Source organism: Poromitra crassiceps, assembly GCF_964638095.1.
Source record: "Poromitra crassiceps genome assembly, chromosome: 3".
NCBI lineage: Eukaryota > Metazoa > Chordata > Actinopteri > Beryciformes > Melamphaidae > Poromitra > Poromitra crassiceps.
Genome location: NC_139625.1, coordinates 55831579 through 55850743, shown reverse-complemented (window position 1 = coordinate 55850743; position 19165 = coordinate 55831579). Strand labels below are relative to the sequence as shown.

At 44.1% G+C, this 19165-nt stretch overlaps 1 protein-coding gene across 1 annotated transcript in view; it reads right to left on the bottom strand.

Annotated features, from left to right (window-relative positions):
• Positions 1–17598, bottom strand: part of LOC310773171 (mitogen-activated protein kinase-binding protein 1-like) — a gene marked incomplete at both ends in the record, with an annotated part of 145494 nt that extends 127896 nt beyond the window's left edge. The window contains 2 exons of the mRNA XM_083633081.1: positions 3944–4035; positions 17497–17598. Of these exons, the coding sequence (XP_083489207.1) occupies positions 3944–4035; positions 17497–17598 (194 nt within the window). The remainder of the gene's footprint in view (positions 1–3943; positions 4036–17496) is intronic.
• Positions 17599–19165: the final 1567 nt, after the last annotated feature.

Sequence of the window (19165 nt, the reverse complement as noted above, 5' to 3'; positions counted from 1 at the left end):
AGACTAACCCCACTGGGGGACGGAGGGGGGGAGCGGGATGGGACGGAAGTCATTCTAAAAAGAATGGGAGCGGGACGGGACGGGACAGGATGGGAATATTTCTGTGGGAGTGGGATGGGATGGGAGTGAAAAACCACTCTCGTGTCTAATCCGTGCATCTCTCACACATGCCAACGATTCTAAGGCTAACACAAACAGCAGTGGGGACAAAGGACAGCCTTGTCTCGTAGACTGATACAGTTGGAAGGGGGCTGAAATTAGACCATTAGGCTTAACTGAGACAGGTTCATGGTACATTGCTCTTATCCATTGCATACACTTAGGACCAAAACCAAATCTAGAAAGCATGTAAAACAAAAATGACCATTCTACTCAGTCAAATGCTTTCTCTCCATCCTGATATTGCAACCACTGGGTGAACAGAGGAGCTGGCTTTAAGCATTATCTGTAACAAGCTCCTCATAGTTAGAAGAAAGCCTTCCTGGGATCCCACTGGGTCTAGGTGAACTAAGTTGGCGATAACTTTCTCTAAATGTTTTGCAAGTATTTTTGCCAACAGTTTATAATCAGTGTTGAACAAATGTAGGTGGCGCTATGCCAAATTGCACAAAATTCGGCACTGTACTCTGTCAGGTTCCCAGTAGCGCACTCCCCAAGTTTGAAGTCGATCAGACGAACGGTCCGTGATATAAATCACGTTTTGTGTTGCCAGTAGGTGGCACTATACCAAATTGCATGAAATGTGGCACTGGACTCCGTCAGGTCCCCCGACGCGCACTCCCCAAGTCTGAAGTCGATCCGAGGAATGGTTCTCGAGATAAACCACTTTTTGTGTTGCCAGTAGGTGCCGCTATGCCAAATTACACGACATTTGGCTCATGCACTCCAGCAGGTCCCCCTAAGCGCATTCCCCAAGTTTAAAGTCGATCGGGCAGACGGTCCTCGAGATAAACCGCTCTTTGTGTTTGCCAGTAGGTAGGGATATGTTGAATAACACGAAATTTGGCACTGAACTCCGTCAGGTCCCCCTAAGTGCACTCCCCAAGTTTGAAGTTGATCCAACCAATGGTTCTCGAGAGTCTGTGTGTGGTGGGGGGGGGGGGGGGGATGGTATCGGTCAGCCCGGCCTACGTCACGAAACTGACAACGGGATGTCACTTCTGTGACACAAACCGTGATGCAAATCATACCTAACAGACAGACAGACAGATACCGCTACCTGCCCGCCCGTCCACCATAAGCATATCGTCAAAAAATTGGTATCGAGAAAAATCCCTAAACCACCTGACCTGATCAGTACATGGCTCCACAGGCCCTGTGTGTGTACTGTTAGACACATGATGTCTTTAATCTCATTTTCTCATTAGCCTTTGAAGCACCAAGCGTTTGTGTGTGTGTGTGTGTGTGTGTGTGTGTGTGTGTGTGTGTGTGTGTGTGTGTGTGTGTGTGAGTGTGTGAGTGTGTGAGAGAGAGAGAGAGAGAGAGAGAGAGAGAGAGAGAGAGAGAGAGAGAGAGAGAGAGAGAGAGAGAGAGAGAGAGAGAGAGAGAGAGAGAGAGAGAGAGAGAGAGAGAGAGAGAGAGAGAGACACACATACCACAGTGGCTGGTGTGACAGACAGACTAACAAAAAAACAAAGGAAGATGAAGTGTGATGTTTCTCTTATAGTTCAAGACTGAAGCTGTGGAAAGTCGACCTGCAAGTGCTGCAGCTACTAGACCCAAACACTCTCAGCCTACCCAAACAACAGCGTTTGAGCAGCAAAGACAATATGATCCAAAGAAGAAGAGAAACAAAGAAATTACACAGGGCTGTTAGCGGAGTATTTGTGGATGGATCAGGTCCCCATTTACACACTGGAGAAAGCTGGGTTCAAACAACTTCTTCAAGAGCTGTCATGTACCTGTACACTGAAATCCCTGTACTATACAATACAACAGAATGATACATACATGGAGCAGCTTTCGGGGGGGGGGGATGTTACTGTAACATCAATGGCTCATAGTATCTAGTATCGTGACAACCCTACTTTGCATCACTGATGACATCATGTCTATGACATCATCAGTGATGTCACAATTGCTCGAGTGTGTAACCAAAAACCAGAATTGCGTGACGATGTCACATGCACCGGCATGAGGCTCCTGTCTCGTCTCCATGGAGACAACACGTGACGTAGTCAGTCCACGACACAGGAAGGGGCCAGCTGCACAAACACAGCAAGTCAGACGAAGTAAATATATAAACTAGGGCTGTCAATCGATTAAAATATTTAATTAATCGCATGATTGTCCATAGTTAATCGCGATTAATCGCAAATTAATCGCACATTTTTTTAATCTGTTCTAAATCTACCTTAAAAATAGTGGCGTTAAAAGGAATTTGCGTTAACGTGTTATTATCGCGTTAACTTTGACAGCCCTAATATAAACGTATATTATATAGCCTAAAATACTGTTACTCTAAACACCGGTCAGTCACATCTTGCAGAGCAGCGTGTCTCATCGTGCTGGTCATCTCGTCTCGTCTCGTCTGTCATCTCAGAGAATGAATGATTAACGTTACCAGTAAGTCAACAATATGGCCTGCGGCACCGTCAACCATCAATTCAAATCTGAATGGACTGAGCAGTTTTGATTCATTTTACCGGACCATGCCAACTAAGCCTACATGCTTGATATGCGTGCAGACCAGTGGTCTGTGTGTGTGTGTGACTGAGAGAGAGAGAGAGAGAGATGTTCATGACATGTTAAAGACCCCCAAAAGTCATGTTTCAAGATGTATATAAAATACTCTACTTTGAATAATAATTTGTGTCTGATGGTTTTTCCCACAATTTTTTTTTCCAACTATCTTGTTAAACATACAACAAATGACTTCCCCTCATTCTCCCTCATTTAAAAATCCAAAACAACCAATCAGGTTTATCACAGCATACAACACAGGCTTTCAACACATTCTCACTCCCAACTCGTGACAAAATGACAACAAGGGTTCCTGACCAATCTGCAGTATATGACAAGTTGGGAGTGAGAATGTGTTGGGGCTTTAACTGCTGAATACTGGACAGGGACTGGCTCCAGTATTTGTGATGTTACGAATCATGCTGATTGAAAATGGCCTTTTCAATGAGCTCAGAGAAACTTTCCACTTTCAACAGACGATTGCGAAAATTTTGCACAGTGAAGCTCAAACATCCAACTGAAGGAACAAGAAGAAAAACTAATTTTTGACTTTTAGGGGTCTTTAAAGACCCTCCTGTTTACAGCCCGTTCACACAGGATGCCGAAGCAACGCTCAACCTAAGCTCTACCTACGCTGAACCCACAAGTTTCATTTAGGCATCCTTGTTAACAGGCAAAGCCGTTCACACCACGCGTGTTACGCCGAAGACACGCTCACGCCTTGCTCAAGCGATCGTTCAGGATTCACACCTATTCCAAGCATGATGCGTGCTGAAGTCGAGCATTGATCTGTCAAGCCAGGCATGAAGTCAATGGGAGTTTGTGGGCGGGTTCAAGGTGCCGAGTAGACGGTGAGAGTAAAAGAGAAGGCTTCTTGTGTGAACGGTTAGGCGTGAGCCTGCCTCAAGCTTCAGTTCTGCTTACATTAGGCGTCCTGTGTGAACGAAGGCTTACAGCGCTTTGACACTCAAAATGGCTGCTGTGAAAAGGGGCTATGAAGAGCCACATCTCACATCATGGGGGGCTACTAGAGGGGACTGCATTTAGTCAGTCTGCCTGGTCTTTTAGAGGGTCCCAAGGATATAACTTCACACATAAACACTTAAATATTCACATCCAAACAGGTTCATACAGTCCTCTAGGTAGGTAGGTAGGTGAGAGAGAGAGAGAGAGAGAGAGAGAGAGAGAGAGAGAGCGAGAGAGAGAGAGAGAGAGAGAGAGAGAGAGAGAGAGAGAGAGTGTGTGTGTGCACGCGTCTCACCCAGCAGGATACGCGAGCAGTCCTGTTCGGGGGTCGCAGGCCAGCGCTCGGTTCCCCGCAGCCGTGATGCCCAGAACCTTCTCCAAGGTCACCTGGAGGTCAGAGGTCAAGGTCATTAGTCACAACAGTGTACCACCGAGCAGGTTGCGGGGTTCAGTGCCTTGCTCAAAGGAGGAGAGTTCACCTTCCCCACCCAGGCTTCCCCCATTGGTTTAATGTTATATTGTTAACTTTAGGGGTGTAACGGTACATGTAATCATCATATCGAAGTTTTTCGGTCCAGGACGTCCGGTCCAGTACAGACTACAGACAGAGGTGTACCGAATTTTGGAGAGAAAAAAACAAAAACAATCCTACTTCTGATAACGAGCTGTTAAGAATAGGCCTCGGCCTACATAGGCAATAAGTGCCGCTATTGTCGTTGGCGCATATTAACTCATTGAGTGCCAGCCACTTTTGGAGAACAGACGCTCCCAGTGCCAGAGTTTCAGAGCGTTTTCAGTGATTTCTCGAGGCCCACAGAATATTGTGTGATATTACTATGTAAACACCGAACACGCACAAAGAACGATGAGACTCTCTTCTATCATCTGCAAAAAAAAGTTTATTGATCCCATTTTCCGTTCTTTAGTTATGAGCCGGAGAAGATAGGCTGTTTTGAGCAAAAAGACACTTTTCAAATTAGAAGCTGAGTTATTCCGCCTTTTGTGAAATGCAGCATTTCAAGCACATTCACTGAGTCTGAAGATAATATTTTCTGATGTAGTGACGTGGTGTAGTTGTGTGGTGCCTGCGTGCCCCACCCCCCTCTCCCCCCCTCAGCTGCAAACTCCTCCCCACACTAACACACAGCCACACGCACCCAGTCTATTTTCGGAGAGCTCCGTTTTTTTGCGCCGGCTCCCAGCGCGACAAGGAAATGCCAAACCGGACTGCAGGGAAAGGTTTGGCCCTTCGGCGTCGGGTGCTGCCTTTCTGGCGGCTAATCGTGTGAAGAAACTATGCAGACAGACAGACAGAGGCAGAGGGGCTCAGTTGTGTGCGCGGATTGACTGCTGTTCGCAGCCAACAAGCAACAGCAAGTCAGAGCAATCTATATGGCTCTGGCTGCAGCATGAGCGGTTTCTCTTTGATCACGGAGGTTTTTCCTGCTGTTTTCGGACCTTCCTCTAATCTGGAGAGCACTGTCGCCACCTAATGGGTCGGTAAAATAGGTTATACACCTTCAACATGCCCCAAAATTTTACAGGAGATATATTAGGCTTTGATCCACGTCCCACCGTCAAAAAACGCAATTGACGACTTTAGTCGTCATTGGCACTCAATGAGTTAAGTGCCGCTATTATGGTTTGTGAATTGCACATATTAATTCGTTAAAAAAAGGGCCACATCACCAAACTTAAGCTAGCCATTAGCCTCCATGGGAATACTATAGGATAGTAGGGGTGGGGGAAAAAATCGATACACCATAGTATCGCAATATTTTGCCTGACGATATTGTATCGATATTTGGACGCCAAGTATCGATATTATTTATTTGTTTATTTTTTTTGCAGGCCATGCCATGCCAGGCCACCGGGCATCTGCCCGAAGCGCCCGATGTTGCAGTCCGCGCCTGCAGTGGCGTATTGAGTCCAGAGAAGCTTAATAATGTAGCCTACATTTTGGGCAAAAACAAAACAAAACGAAAAAACACTGCATGTTTTACTTCCGGTGAGGTCAAGGAAAAGGTAGTCTCGGCTCCCAGACGTTTGGTGGAATTTCACTGTCAGAAACTGTCTGTCCGAGCCCGGCGAGAACCGCCGGCAGCAGACACGCCTACATTTATTATTAGAATTTTATTTGGTAGCGGCAATGCCATTTATCATAGTCCTAACACAGAGCATGAAGCTGATATGCTCCAAACAAAATTTATAGCTGTGGTTTATTTTACAATCATTTTTCCTACCCGGAAGTGGTCCGCTTGATACTGTGAACTTGTGTGAAGTCATCAGCAGCCAGCAGGCTCTGTAACGTTAGCCTCGGGAGTCGGGTTTATCGCTGGGGGAAAGACCTCTAGCCGCCGGGGCCTGATGAAACACGTCCTATTAACAGGTTATGTTTGTTTCTACGTGATTAATATGTTTCTCCGCAAATGCGACGATGTTTTGCGAGACACCGGTTCTGCATGAGATCTGCCCCCAGAAAGCAGGCCCGCCCACAACACTCATGATTGGTTCTCCGATGCAAGGCTTCCAACAGCGCCACCTAATGTTATGCAAAGATTTAAATAGTAATATTCTCAGTCTTACAGGAGTGAAACGGATTAGGATAGTGTAGATCAGGATATTACACAAGATAAACAAGATAAGGTAAAATGGCTGTAGGCTACAGGGGCGTATCTACGGGTGGGCCTGGGTAGGCACAGGCCCACCCACTTCTTGCCCTGGCCCACCCAAAAAAAAAAAAAAAAAAAAAATTTTTTTTTTTTTTTTTTAATTGGTTGTTTTCTAGAAGCAAACTTGCTGCTGCATTGCTAGCCAATGGTTTTGTTACTTTTGTAAAAACGCAGGGCACATCATCTCCAGAGTCTAATGCATGACAACTTCATCTAGGAATTTTGTTCTCTCTGTGGATAAATAAACCAAAGGCGTCTTGTTCAAACTTGAAGCAGCCTCAGTGTTGTTATTTTTTAAACTCACAGCAGTATATGGATCAGTGGTTCTAATTTCTGTATAAAGTAACAGTATACACACAAGTATAAGCATTCATGTATGCAACATTTGGCACCTATATGTAACCTTTTAAGGTTGAGATAATTGTATTATCATTATATGGTCCAAATATTTCAGTAAAGCACTTGAAACACTTGAAATATTCTTGCTTGGGTGGTATCATTCTACTTGAAATGATGGTCAAATGCATTATTTTTAGTAATGCAGATGCCTTCGGCCGGGCATCTGCACCCCTTCCTATCCAGGCCCACCCAATTTGATCCAGGCCCACCTATAATTCAATTTCTGCATACGCCCCTGGTAGGCTACACATTTTTTCGAAACTTGAAACAATTTCTATTATAGAAAATATAATGACTTAATGACTGCTGCTCCAGACTGCCACAAATGTAGTGATTGCAATTGTGTATAGGCTGATATACTTACTAGTACTTCTCAATCTGTAACACAAATAATACAAGTGTCCAGAATAAAGAGGGCGGGAGGCAGATGGCTCAAAAGTAGGGCTGCACCTAACAATTATTTTGATAATCGATTAATCTGTGTAATTATGTGGGGAGAGATAGCGCTTTACCTGTTTTTAATAACATAACTCAACAGCTGTTGATCAAATATAAAGGAGCTGTCAAAAAACACATCAAGATTCTTAACAGATGAACGATTGTAAGAAGCTAAAGGGCCAAGAGTACCAACACAGAACAAGAGTACCAACCAGGGATTCCGCTAGCATTTTTTCTGGCCGGCTAATGGAGCCGGCGACATTCCAGAATTCCGGCCTCATAGAATATTTACCGGCCCAGTCAAAATATACCCTATTGAAAAAAGATAGATGTAGCCTAATCATTTCTTAAATACATAACATATTATTGTATAATTTTTAGCTAACGAAAATTTAATTTTAAATAATTTTTTGATTTCCAAATAATTTTCTAAGACCGCACCACAGTGAATAGACTGCGGTGCGGTCTGCGCACGCACACCGCTCCTTATTTAATTAATTAATTTGGTTCGGGTTTGCAGACCCATTAACACATTGAGTGCCACAGCGCTTCAGTAAAATTGTCTGCAGCCTGTGCCAGATTCACTTCCATTCAGTTGAAAACAGCTATAGAATTTTTTCTATTAGGGCTATATTGACAGGGCTGGACTTTAATGAAACATTGAACACTCCTGCTTCTTCCAAAGAAGAAATTTTGTTTCTAGACAGTTCCATTATGAAATGACAGCCTCTGAAAAAAGTGCACTTTCAAAGGGTTTTCTGTCGTTTTTTTTTACTTTCCAAGATATAGTCACTTTTATGAATACCTTTTGCACTCTAATTTCGAGCACATTCACTGACTCTGGCTGGTGTTTTCTGATGTGGTGGCGTGGTGTGGTTTCTGTGCAGCCTGCGTGCCCCCCCCCCCCTCTCCACCTCTGAGCTGCGGGCTCCTCCCCACACGCACAGAGTTTGTTTTCTCACAGACTCCGTTTTTGCCCCGGACGGATCCCAGCGCGCAACAAGGAAATGCCAAACGCGACTGAACGAAAAGGCTTGGCCGTTCGGCTTCGGATGCTGGCTTTCTGGCAGGGAATCGTGTGGAGATAGATAGAAGCAGAAGAGCTCAGTTGTGAGCGCGGATGCAGCCGAGCCCACTGTCCGCTGCAGACAGAGCAATCTATACGGCTCTGGCTGAAGCATGCATCGGTTTCCCCTTTGATCACGTCTTTCCCTGCTGTCTCCTGCACAAAGTAAAGGATCTGAGGTGGGTGGCGCAGCTCCCGTGTCGATGTTTAAGGTGGCGCCGTGTGATCACAAGGGACTCATGCTCACTGGCTAGGTACGACCTTAAACAGCAGAATTATGGAATAATATGAATTATGATTTTAGGACGTCCACAGACGTCCTTGGCACTCCTCGTTACATTTTTTTAGGACGTCCAGAGACGTCCTTGGCACTCAATGTGTTAAGATTAAACAATAAAACAAAAAACAAAAGCTATTATCCAACAAATGTATTTTATTATAGTGAATGAACTCGTTACAAGCTTTGTGAACTAAGTTTGTCATATATTCCTGTTTAACACGTTCACTGCCAATGACGAGTTGACTCGTCCAAAAAAATCCAACGGTTGACTGCCAATGACGAGTTGACTCGTCAAAAAAAAAAAAAATTGACGGTGGGACGTGGATCAACGCCCCCCACGTCTCCTATAAAAATATTGGAGCCACCGAACGTGTACAATCCATTCCACCGACCCACTAAGTGGCGACAGTGCTCTCCAGACTAGAAAAAGCCGAGCCAAAACTGCAGGGGAACGCGCGAGGAAACCATTCTCATACTGTAAAATGGATTGGCGAAAACGCTTTCGCTTTCGCGCATTATCGCGCTGGGAGCTGGCAGTGGGGGATTGCAAATTTGCATAATAGATTATGCGTGCAACACACTTTCAAACACCGGCAGAAAGCCCACAATCGCACGCAGCTTCATTGCAGCTGAGCTCACAACCGAAACGACTCATGCAGACTCGCCCAAAGAGCAGCCGCCAGCAGCCAGGCAGCACAGACAGGCAGAGCCTCGCTTGTGACAAACGCTGCAAAGCCACCAGAGACACACCCACGGGGGGAGGAGTTTGAAGGAGAGGGGGGTTTCCTGCTGCTATGGAGGAAATTACTGTTCAAAACTATTGTTTAGATGTCTGACGTCTTACGCCAAAAATAAATGGTTAAAGTGACTGTTCTATCGAATTTCACAAAAAGCCATTTATCTCAGAATAAATTTTCAGACGCTGAAACCATGCTGTATTCTACTGCTAATGCCTACATAACTACTAACTCTACAAACTAACTATTTTAGACAGAGAAAGCACACATTCTATTAGTTCTTTTGAGATCATTTGTGTTCACAAAATCTTAGCAGAAAAGAATCCTCGGCTCTTGAAAGATGAGCCAGAATCCTCAAAAAAAAACCTTGGCAGAACCTACCTACAGTATTGAAAAAACGGCTGGCAGTGAATGTGTTAATTAAGCCTAAAGAAAGACACCGGCGGGCCTACATTAAATGTCTCTTTGCATCCAAGAATGTGAAATTAAATAACTTGAAAGATAATCTAAATTAAGAAGTTGCCTATACCTGCAACAAGCCAAAGATGAGATGTGCAGTCAGTCAAACTTTATAGCCTATATTTTCTGAAGCAGTCTATTACAACGATGACGAGGGACTGCAGCTGGTTGACACGCGGGCATCCAACTCGCTTTCAGAACGGACTTATAGCCTAGTTCACAAGATGAGAATATTTGCTTTACTTTAAACAGAAGGGCAAAGGTAAGAATATTAGCCTTGTGTTACCTGTAGCCTACATCTGAGAACGAAATCACTTGTTGCGTGTTGTGAGCTTTGAGATAATGCGCAATAAAGTCATTCAGACAAATAAATGAAAGCTGCCCATTAAATACTCCTCCTTAAATGGCAAATCAACTGAGGTTAGGCATATTTATGCTGAAATGATGTTGACATTAATGGCTAAATTAACGAACATAATAATAAGCTTTACAACCTGTAGAGGAGGACTTCTCTGTCGCTGCGAAAATTCTCACAATACGGCTGTGGCAGTTTCTTCATGATCAGCGCTCCGCTACATGTGCAAAGCAAAAGCGATTCTTATCAACCCAACTTTTCCTCGCTGTGGCGGCTTCCATGGCTGGTTAGATCTTGTTCTGGACCATCGTTAGGCCTACATAAAAATAAATAACTGGCCGAGGGATGTCTGCGTTGACATTTCGGTCTCTTTGGTCAATCCAAAGCGCTGTCAGCTGCGAGGCCTGTTGGGCGCGGGATGCTGAACAGCTGCAGCGTGCGCATGGAGCGTCTGCTGTATTTTTTCTTCGTCCCCCCCCCCCAACCACTCAACATAACAGCGGGGCGAAAATATATAATATTTAAGTCTATATTTAAGTTGTAGCTTATGGCAACATCACTGGTCACACAATATTGGGCTATTTTATATAGCCTAATGGATTTATTTATTTGCCATTTCCAACCGGCTACTTGAGCTGGCGACCTTTTAATTTGCCGGCCCACGGCAACAAATACCGGCTAAAAGCCGGCAATAGAGAGCTCCAGGAACGAGTCAAATCATCGATGCTAACAGCCCTGGTTCTTCACAGTTTTCGCCTATGGGAGTTTTGAATGGGTTTTTGGCGCGATGCTTCTAATAATCTCTCTGGGCAACGCTGGCTTAACACATTGAGTGCCAGCGACGCCATATGGCGTCAAGAGAAATTTACCGTACGCTGCCAGCGACGCCAAATGGCGTCAATAACTCCAAATTGTTTTTTTGACGGGGGGGGTGTCGATCTAAGCCTCTTACATCGCCTCTTACAATATGAGAGCTATTGAATGTGTCTAACCTATTTTACAGAACCCTTAGGTGGCGACAGCGCTCTCCAGATGAGAGAACGTGGAGTAAAACACACAGAAGAAGTCGTTGGGGAAAAGGAAATCGCATCGCATCCGTCCGTATGCAGCTGCTTCATTGAAGCATAACGTAGCTGTGCCTGCAGCAGCCAATCTGCTGTCACAATTGAGCACCTCCGTGTCCGCTGCTACAGCCCATCCGCATGTGGAGTTGTTATTATTCTCAACTGGAAGCATGGGAGCTGGTGACAAATACACGCGGCTGTAAAAAAGCTGGATGTAGCGGACTTTTCATTGCAGAGCACACGCAGAGCAAACGCACTCACAGCAGAGCCCAGAGAGACACTCCTCCCACAACGACGGGAGGAGGAGGAGGGGGGGGGGGGGGGGGGGCACGCAGGGCACTACAGCATACAACAGACCCAGGCAGCTGCAGCAGGCTCGATGCACAGAGAGCAAACAAGCTAGAATAGGCTATCTGATGCCCACCAGCAGTAAATCAAGACCAGCAAGAAGGTGTAGGGTCTGCGCACGCAGGGGCCAGCGCTGCTGGTTGCAGCTAAAAAATATTATTTGGCCAAACAAAATTCCTTTGTTTTCACTCTTTTATTGAAGGAAATTATTTTTGAGGTGTCATTACATCAGAAAATATTAGCAATGAGTCAATGATGTGCTTGAAATGCTTCCTTTCACAAAAGGCTGAATATCTCAGGTTTCTAGAAAAAAATGGCTGTTTTTGGTCAAATCAAGCTATCTTCTCCGGCTCATAACTAAAGAACGGAAAATGGGATCAATAAACTTTTTTTTGCAGGTGATAGAAGAGAGTCTCATCGTTATTTGTGCGTGTTCAGTGTTTACATAGTAATTATTAAAGAAATGATATGACTGTTTTAAAATGCATTGCGGCCTATGTGGCACAGTACAGCACCTTTTGCCCAAGGGCCGTGGCACTCAAAGTGTTAATCAAACGCGAACCAGTGTTTAGTAACATCATCTTCACACATGAAGACCACTTTTATGAGTTTTGAAGCTTTTATGTGCCGTTAAAAGGGTGGCTAGCTAGCAAACGGCTAAATGAGACTACAATGTCGACGCGGATATTATACGTCATCACGAGTGAACACGGAAATTCTTTCTCTCGCAATCAAGGCGTGGACGCCTATGCGACACTGTGTGTAGTTCTGGATTAGCTTAGCACAAGCTTTTTACCTCTAGGGCTCGCAGTTACACTTCAAAACTCATGAAAGTGGTCCTCATGTGTGAAGATTATCCCACTGAACCTTGGTTCGCGTTTGATTAAACTTGCGTTGCCCACAGACATTATTTGAAGCATCGCGCCAAAAACCCATTCAAAAATCCCATAGACAGAAACAGTGAAGAACCAGGAAGTTCGGGACTTCCGCATTCAGCCTACAAAAATACGTCATCCCTGGAGCTCTCTATTACCGGCTAACGGAATCCCTGGTACCAACACAGATCAAGAGTGCCAACACAGATCAAGAGTACCAACACAGAACAAGAGTACCAACACAGATCAGGAGTACCAACACAAATCAAGAGTACCAACACAGATCAAGAGTAGTACCAACACAGATCAAGAGTACCACCAACACAGATCAACAGTACCAACACAGATCAAGAGTACCAACACAGATCAAGAGTACCAACACAGATCAAGAGTACCAACACAGATCAAGAGTAGTACCAACACAGATCAAGAGTACCAACACAGATCAAGAGTACCAACACAGATCAAGAGTACCAACACAGATCAAGAGTACCAACACAGAACAAGAGTACCAACACAGATCAAGAGTACCAACACAGATCAAGAGTACCAACACAGATCAAGAGTAGTACCAACACAGATCAAGAGTACCAACACAGATCAAGAGTACCAACACAGAACAAGAGTACCAACACAGAACAAGAGTACCAACACAGATCAAGAGTACCAACACAGATCAAGAGTACCAACACAGATCAGGAGTACCAACACAAATCAAGAGTACCAACACAGAACAAGAGTACCAACACAGAACAAGAGTACCAACACAGATCAAGAGTACCAACACAAATCAAGAGTACCAACACAGAACAAGAGTACCAACACAGAACAAGAGTGCCAACACAGATCAAGAGTACCAACACAGAACAAGAGTACCAACACAGATCAGGAGTACCAACACAAATCAAGAGTACCAACACAGAACAAGAGTACCAACACAGATCAAGAGTAGTACCAACACAGATCAAGAGTACCACCAACACAGATCAAGAGTACCAACACAGATCAAGAGTACCAACACAGATCAAGAGTACCAACACAGATCAAGAGTACCAACACAGATCAAGAGTAGTACCAACACAGATCAAGAGTACCAACACAGATCAAGAGTACCAACACAGATCAAGAGTACCAACACAGAACAAGAGTACCAACACAGATCAAGAGTACCAACACAGATCAAGAGTACCAACACAGATCAAGAGTAGTACCAACACAGATCAAGAGTACCAACACAGATCAAGAGTACCAACACAGAACAAGAGTACCAACACAGAACAAGAGTACCGACACAGATCAAGAGTACCAACACAGATCAAGAGTACCAACACAGATCAAGAGTGCCAACACATATCAAGAGTACCAACACAGATCAAGAGTGCCAACACAGATCAAGAGTGCCAACACAGATCAAGAGTACCAACACAGATCAAGAGTACCAACACAGATCAAGAGTACCAACACAGATCAAGAGTAGTACCAACACAGATCAAGAGTGCCAACACAGATCAAGAGTGCCAACACAGAACAAGAGTACCAACACAGATCAAGAGTAGTACCAACACAGATCAAGAGTACCAACACAGATCAAGAGTACCAACACAGATCAAGAGTACCAACACAGATCAAGAGTACCAACACAGATCAAGAGTAGTACCAACACAGATCAAGAGTACCAACACAGATCAAGAGTACCAACACAGAACAAGAGTACCAACACAGAACAAGAGTACCAACACAGATCAAGAGTACCAACACAGATCAAGAGTACCAACACAGATCAAGAGTAGTACCAACACAGATCAAGAGTACCAACACAGATCAAGAGTACCAACACAGAACAAGAGTACCGACACAGAACAAGAGTACCGACACAGATCAAGAGTACCGACACAGATCAAGAGTACCAACACAGATCAAGATTACCAACACAGATCAAGAGTGCCAACACAGATCAAGAGTGCCAACACAGATCAAGAGTACCAACACAGATCAAGAGTACCAACACAGATCAAGAGTACCAACACAGATCAAGAGTAGTACCAACACAGATCAAGAGTGCCAACACAGATCAAGAGTGCCAACACAGAACAAGAGTACCAACACAGATCAAGAGTACCAACACAGATTAAGAGTTGTACCAACACAGATCAAGAGTGCCAACACAGATCAAGAGTAGTACCAACACAGAACAAGAGTACCAACACAGAACAAGAGTACCAACACAGATCAAGAGTAGTACCAACACAGATCAAGAGTACCAACACAGAACAAGAGTACCAACACAGATCACATTGCTTTACAAATAAACTCTGCTGTGGGGAAGGTTCCCTTTTTAAAGCACAGCTCAAGTTTCTCATAATCATCCAATTCAAAGAAGTCAACATAAATGGAGGACATTTTACTAAAGAGTACTTCCCTTGCGTCATCATAAGCAGTACAGTAGAACAAGAAATTAATTTCGTTTTCAATTTCGCATAAGTCACATAGTGAATAGAGTCTATCATCTTCAGGGGTAGCTTTAAACCTACCAGTCTCTAGTGCTAATGGAAGAGTTCCAGAACGCAGTTAAGCACACAGGGTTCAAGTCAAACTTAGGACCTTTACAACGCCAGGACCAAGAAGTGGGCAGGAAAGATCATCGCTGACCCCTCCCATCCTGGTCATCATCTTTTCCAAAGACTTCCACTCAGCAAAAGGTTCCGGTCTATCAAGACCAGAACCTCACGCTACCTGAACAGTTTCTATCCCATGGCTGTGAGGCTCACAAACAAGCCTCCTGCCCCCCCATTGACTCTTGAGACTCCCAAACCTCTCCCCCCACACTCTGTTAGTCACACACGCACGCACGCACACGCACACACACACACACACACACACACACACACACACACACACACACACACACACACACACACACACACACACACACACACACACAATGTGCTCCTGCACTGATAGTGCACCTCCTTTGGCAGTTAAACATGTGCAATACAATGTAATTCATGCGAATAACCTGGGAATAGAACCTGTTAACTCTTATTTCTATCGTGTTTATATTTTGCTAAAATTATCAACTCTGGATACTGTACTATTGCCAACCTTGTACTGTAACTGTCACTTTGCCTTGCTAAATTTGGACTCTGCCACATTTGGCTGTAAATACAATACAAAGTATTTTTCTTTGTATTGTACTGAGTGGTTAATATCTCATGTAACGTGTGCACCTTCTACACCAAGACAATTTCCGTGTATGTGCAAACATACTATGGCCGAATAAAATAATTCTGATTCTGATTCTGATCTGAAATAAAACAGTCATCCAAAAGGTCAGGTCACCCAAACATAACAATCTCAGTCTTACTTTCCTTAAGGTTGAGAACATTTAACTGCATCCCAGAATTAATGTCATTGAGACAGTTCAGCAAGTTTGGTTTTTTTCCACGATGCACACAGACAGCCGGACTTCCTGTTACAGCCCAGACAATGTATATATAGATAGATATATGCCCCCCTTTATGGCGATAATTGCACTCATGTTCACTGTGTAACTGAGGTGAATCTGCGCGGATTCCTCTTGGTGGAGTGGTTAGTGTCTTTTGACTCCCAAGCCGAAGGTTGGCGGTTCGTATCCACCCCTGGACAAGCCCTTAACATGGGTTGCTGCAAGTACCACCTACACAACGTCCGTTACAACTGCACAAATCTGATTGTTGGGTACAAGTTGGGTAACATAATTACTAAAATAAATAAGACTAATAATAATAGGTTGCATGGTCGAGGGTATTGATCCAATGAGGCCACATTAGCGTTCATATAGCCCAGAGCCGTATAATAGAAGAGTTCCGACATCTCCATTCACTCCAATGGACCAGTTTTTTTCCAGGAAGTAGAAAGTGGAACTCTTGAGTTAAAAAAGCAGCACTGTCGAGTTGCAGCAAAATAGACAGTTTGTGTTGTACTTTGAAAGGGTTTTTCATCCCTTGAATCAAAATGTACATTATCAGCTTTATTTTAGCATGCAAAGGTAGCGCGAGACCCATTCCTGGCTGTTCATTGGCTAATGAGTCTCGCATTTTGGTCCTCCGCTGACGCCACTCTCTTACTAGAGGACACTAATATAGCCTATTAAACTAAGGAATGTATGTGATTTATTTCAATGTCCGCTATCAAGAGTAATTCAGTTGGTTAATGAAATCGCTGGGCTGGGCGCAGAGTGTTTGGTGGTGTGGGAGATTCGAGCTGTCAAAAGGCAAGAGCTGTCAAAAGGGAAGCCTCACTCCTGGCCAATCCCGGCGTTTGACTGCTGCGTAGGCAGGCACAGGGCGTGGTCTGCCCAAAACCGCGGTGGGTTCCATAATAACGCATCGGGCAGCGACAGCGGTCAGCTAATGCTAACCAGCCAGCTAATGCTAGCCAGCCAGCTAATGCTAATCAGTCAGCTAATACTAACCAGTCCTCTGGTGCCGCTGTACAGAAGCCCAGGAGGGACAAAGAAGAAATGAAGAACCTGACCGACAGGTTGTGTGTGTCTACAGTATAAATACACGTGTCTCCTAATGAAACAAACAATTAACCCTATATGGAATAAGGACACCATACAAATATCACAGTGACATTACAAGCTCCTATAGGAAAACTAGAAATATCGTTGCGCGCTCACTTCTAGCATGCCTTGGGCTCACCTGATCGACTTGAGCAGTTGTGCACCGCACAGAACCCCCACCCGCCTTATTGGAGTAGTGAGAAATTATAAAGATTAATTTGATAAAGATACAAATATCCACATAGGCTAGTTATTAGATATTATAAAGATTAATTTGATAAAGATACAAATATCCACAATACTGGTAGGCTAGTTATTAGTTATTATAAAGATGTATTTGATACAAATATCCACATACCGGTTAGGTAGCTGATAAAAATTAATTTGATAAAGATAGAAAAAAAATATCCACATTGGCTAGTTATTAGATATGCTATTTGCCCATATGAGGGATTTTCTATTGTTACTGCAAATTAGGAATGAACGTGTATTGTGTGTAGTGTGTGTGTGTGTGTGTGTGTGTGTGTGTGTGTGTGTGTGTGTGTGTGTGTGTGTGTGTGTGTGTGTGTGTGTGTGTGTGTGTGTGTGTGTGTGTGTGTGTGTGTGTACCTTGTCTTTCGGGTCCTCTCTGTGTCTCCCTCTCAGTTTGATGGACGGGGATCGCAGCAGGTTTTTGATCCGCGAGCGGATCCCGGTGTTCCCGTCCGCCATGACGAGCACGAGCAGCGCGTGCACGAGCCGCTACCGAACCACTAAGCAAGAGCACAAGCCTGCCATGCTGTCCGAGCCGAACCGAGCCGGGTCTCATGCAGAGAGTCCAGACCGTCTGAAGCCACACGCACACACACAAAACACACCAACACGAAGCGTCCACAACCAAAGAGCTTAGAAGTAACAGCTCGTCCTATTGCAACATCAGCGCACAGCAAACCAGTCAAACCAGTCATTTTGGCCTGGAGCAGACTACCGTAATAGAGCTCTACATTTTTTTAAATACAAAAGTACTTCTAGCGAAGGCCTGTGTTCTTCTCCGTGACATGATGGTGTGTCTCTCTGTCATGGTTATGTGCTGTAGTGGCAAAAAAAATAGTGCTGTAGTGGAGTTTTCAGGCCAAAATGGTGGCAGCTCTGTTGTAAAAAAATGCAGCAGCTTTCGCCTCTTGGCTTCTATATACTCTAATACGCATACTTCCGCGCAGTGTTTTCAAAGCGCCTTAGAAATACAACTTCCGGTCATTTATTAAACTAAAATACAATCAAATAAATAACTAAAGCCACTCCAGTCTTTGATAATAGCCCCTTCTCACGGGGGGCATTTTGTGTGGAAAAGGCAGGGTAAACACAGGTGCAAGCAAAACACTAATGAGGGTTTCAAACTTCCATGATTGGAATTTGGAAACCCTCATTAGTGTTTTGCTTGCACCTGTGTTTATTCTGCCTTTTCGACAAAACATGACCCCCGTGAAAAGGGTCTATTATATACTGTGCAAAACAACTTTCAACTAACTTTTTTTTTACTGCCTATATGAACACATGCGATTATCACCGACTGTTTTAGCCTACTGTCTATGAAAATAACATGCGATTATCACTGAGGGGAAAGCGTTATCACTTATTTTGAATGTAAATATACAAATTTATGCACTATCAATCCCACATTTTAAGTTGTTTCTAAGAACCTTCAAAACAGACAAATTCTATGCTTTTATTTTGAAGGTAACATCTACTCTGGGAGCTTGGCGCAGCTACAGATCAGGAGCCTCGTGACGTCACAGCAGTGAGCATGAAGAATTAACATCCCATAATATGAAGACTACAGTGCTGTCAGTTCCACTGTGAACAATAATATCCAGCTCCGGCCGGAGCCAGTAGCGTACAGAGCACGCCCCCTAAGTACAGAGCACGCCCATAGGCGAATCCGTATCCAAAGCCCACCTCAAACAAACAATATTGAGTCCAGAAAGCGCTACTTCCCAAACAAGAAAATATTACATAATAAATAAATAAAATATCACCTTCATCCCAAGATTAGCAAGTAGATTTCCCTGTTGTGCAGTAAGAACATCCTCTTCACGTTTTTTTCTCTTGTCTGAAGGACATCCTTGAACTGTATAAGGACTCCCCCTAGGGGTTAGAGTGTAACCTACAATAGGCACAAAGCATGTCCCCCCTATATTCAAGCTCGCATCTACACAGTACCTACATACATATTTTATATGTAGCGAGTCGCTACGTATTGCACATGACATCTACAAATCACTAGTGAACGGAAGGAGGA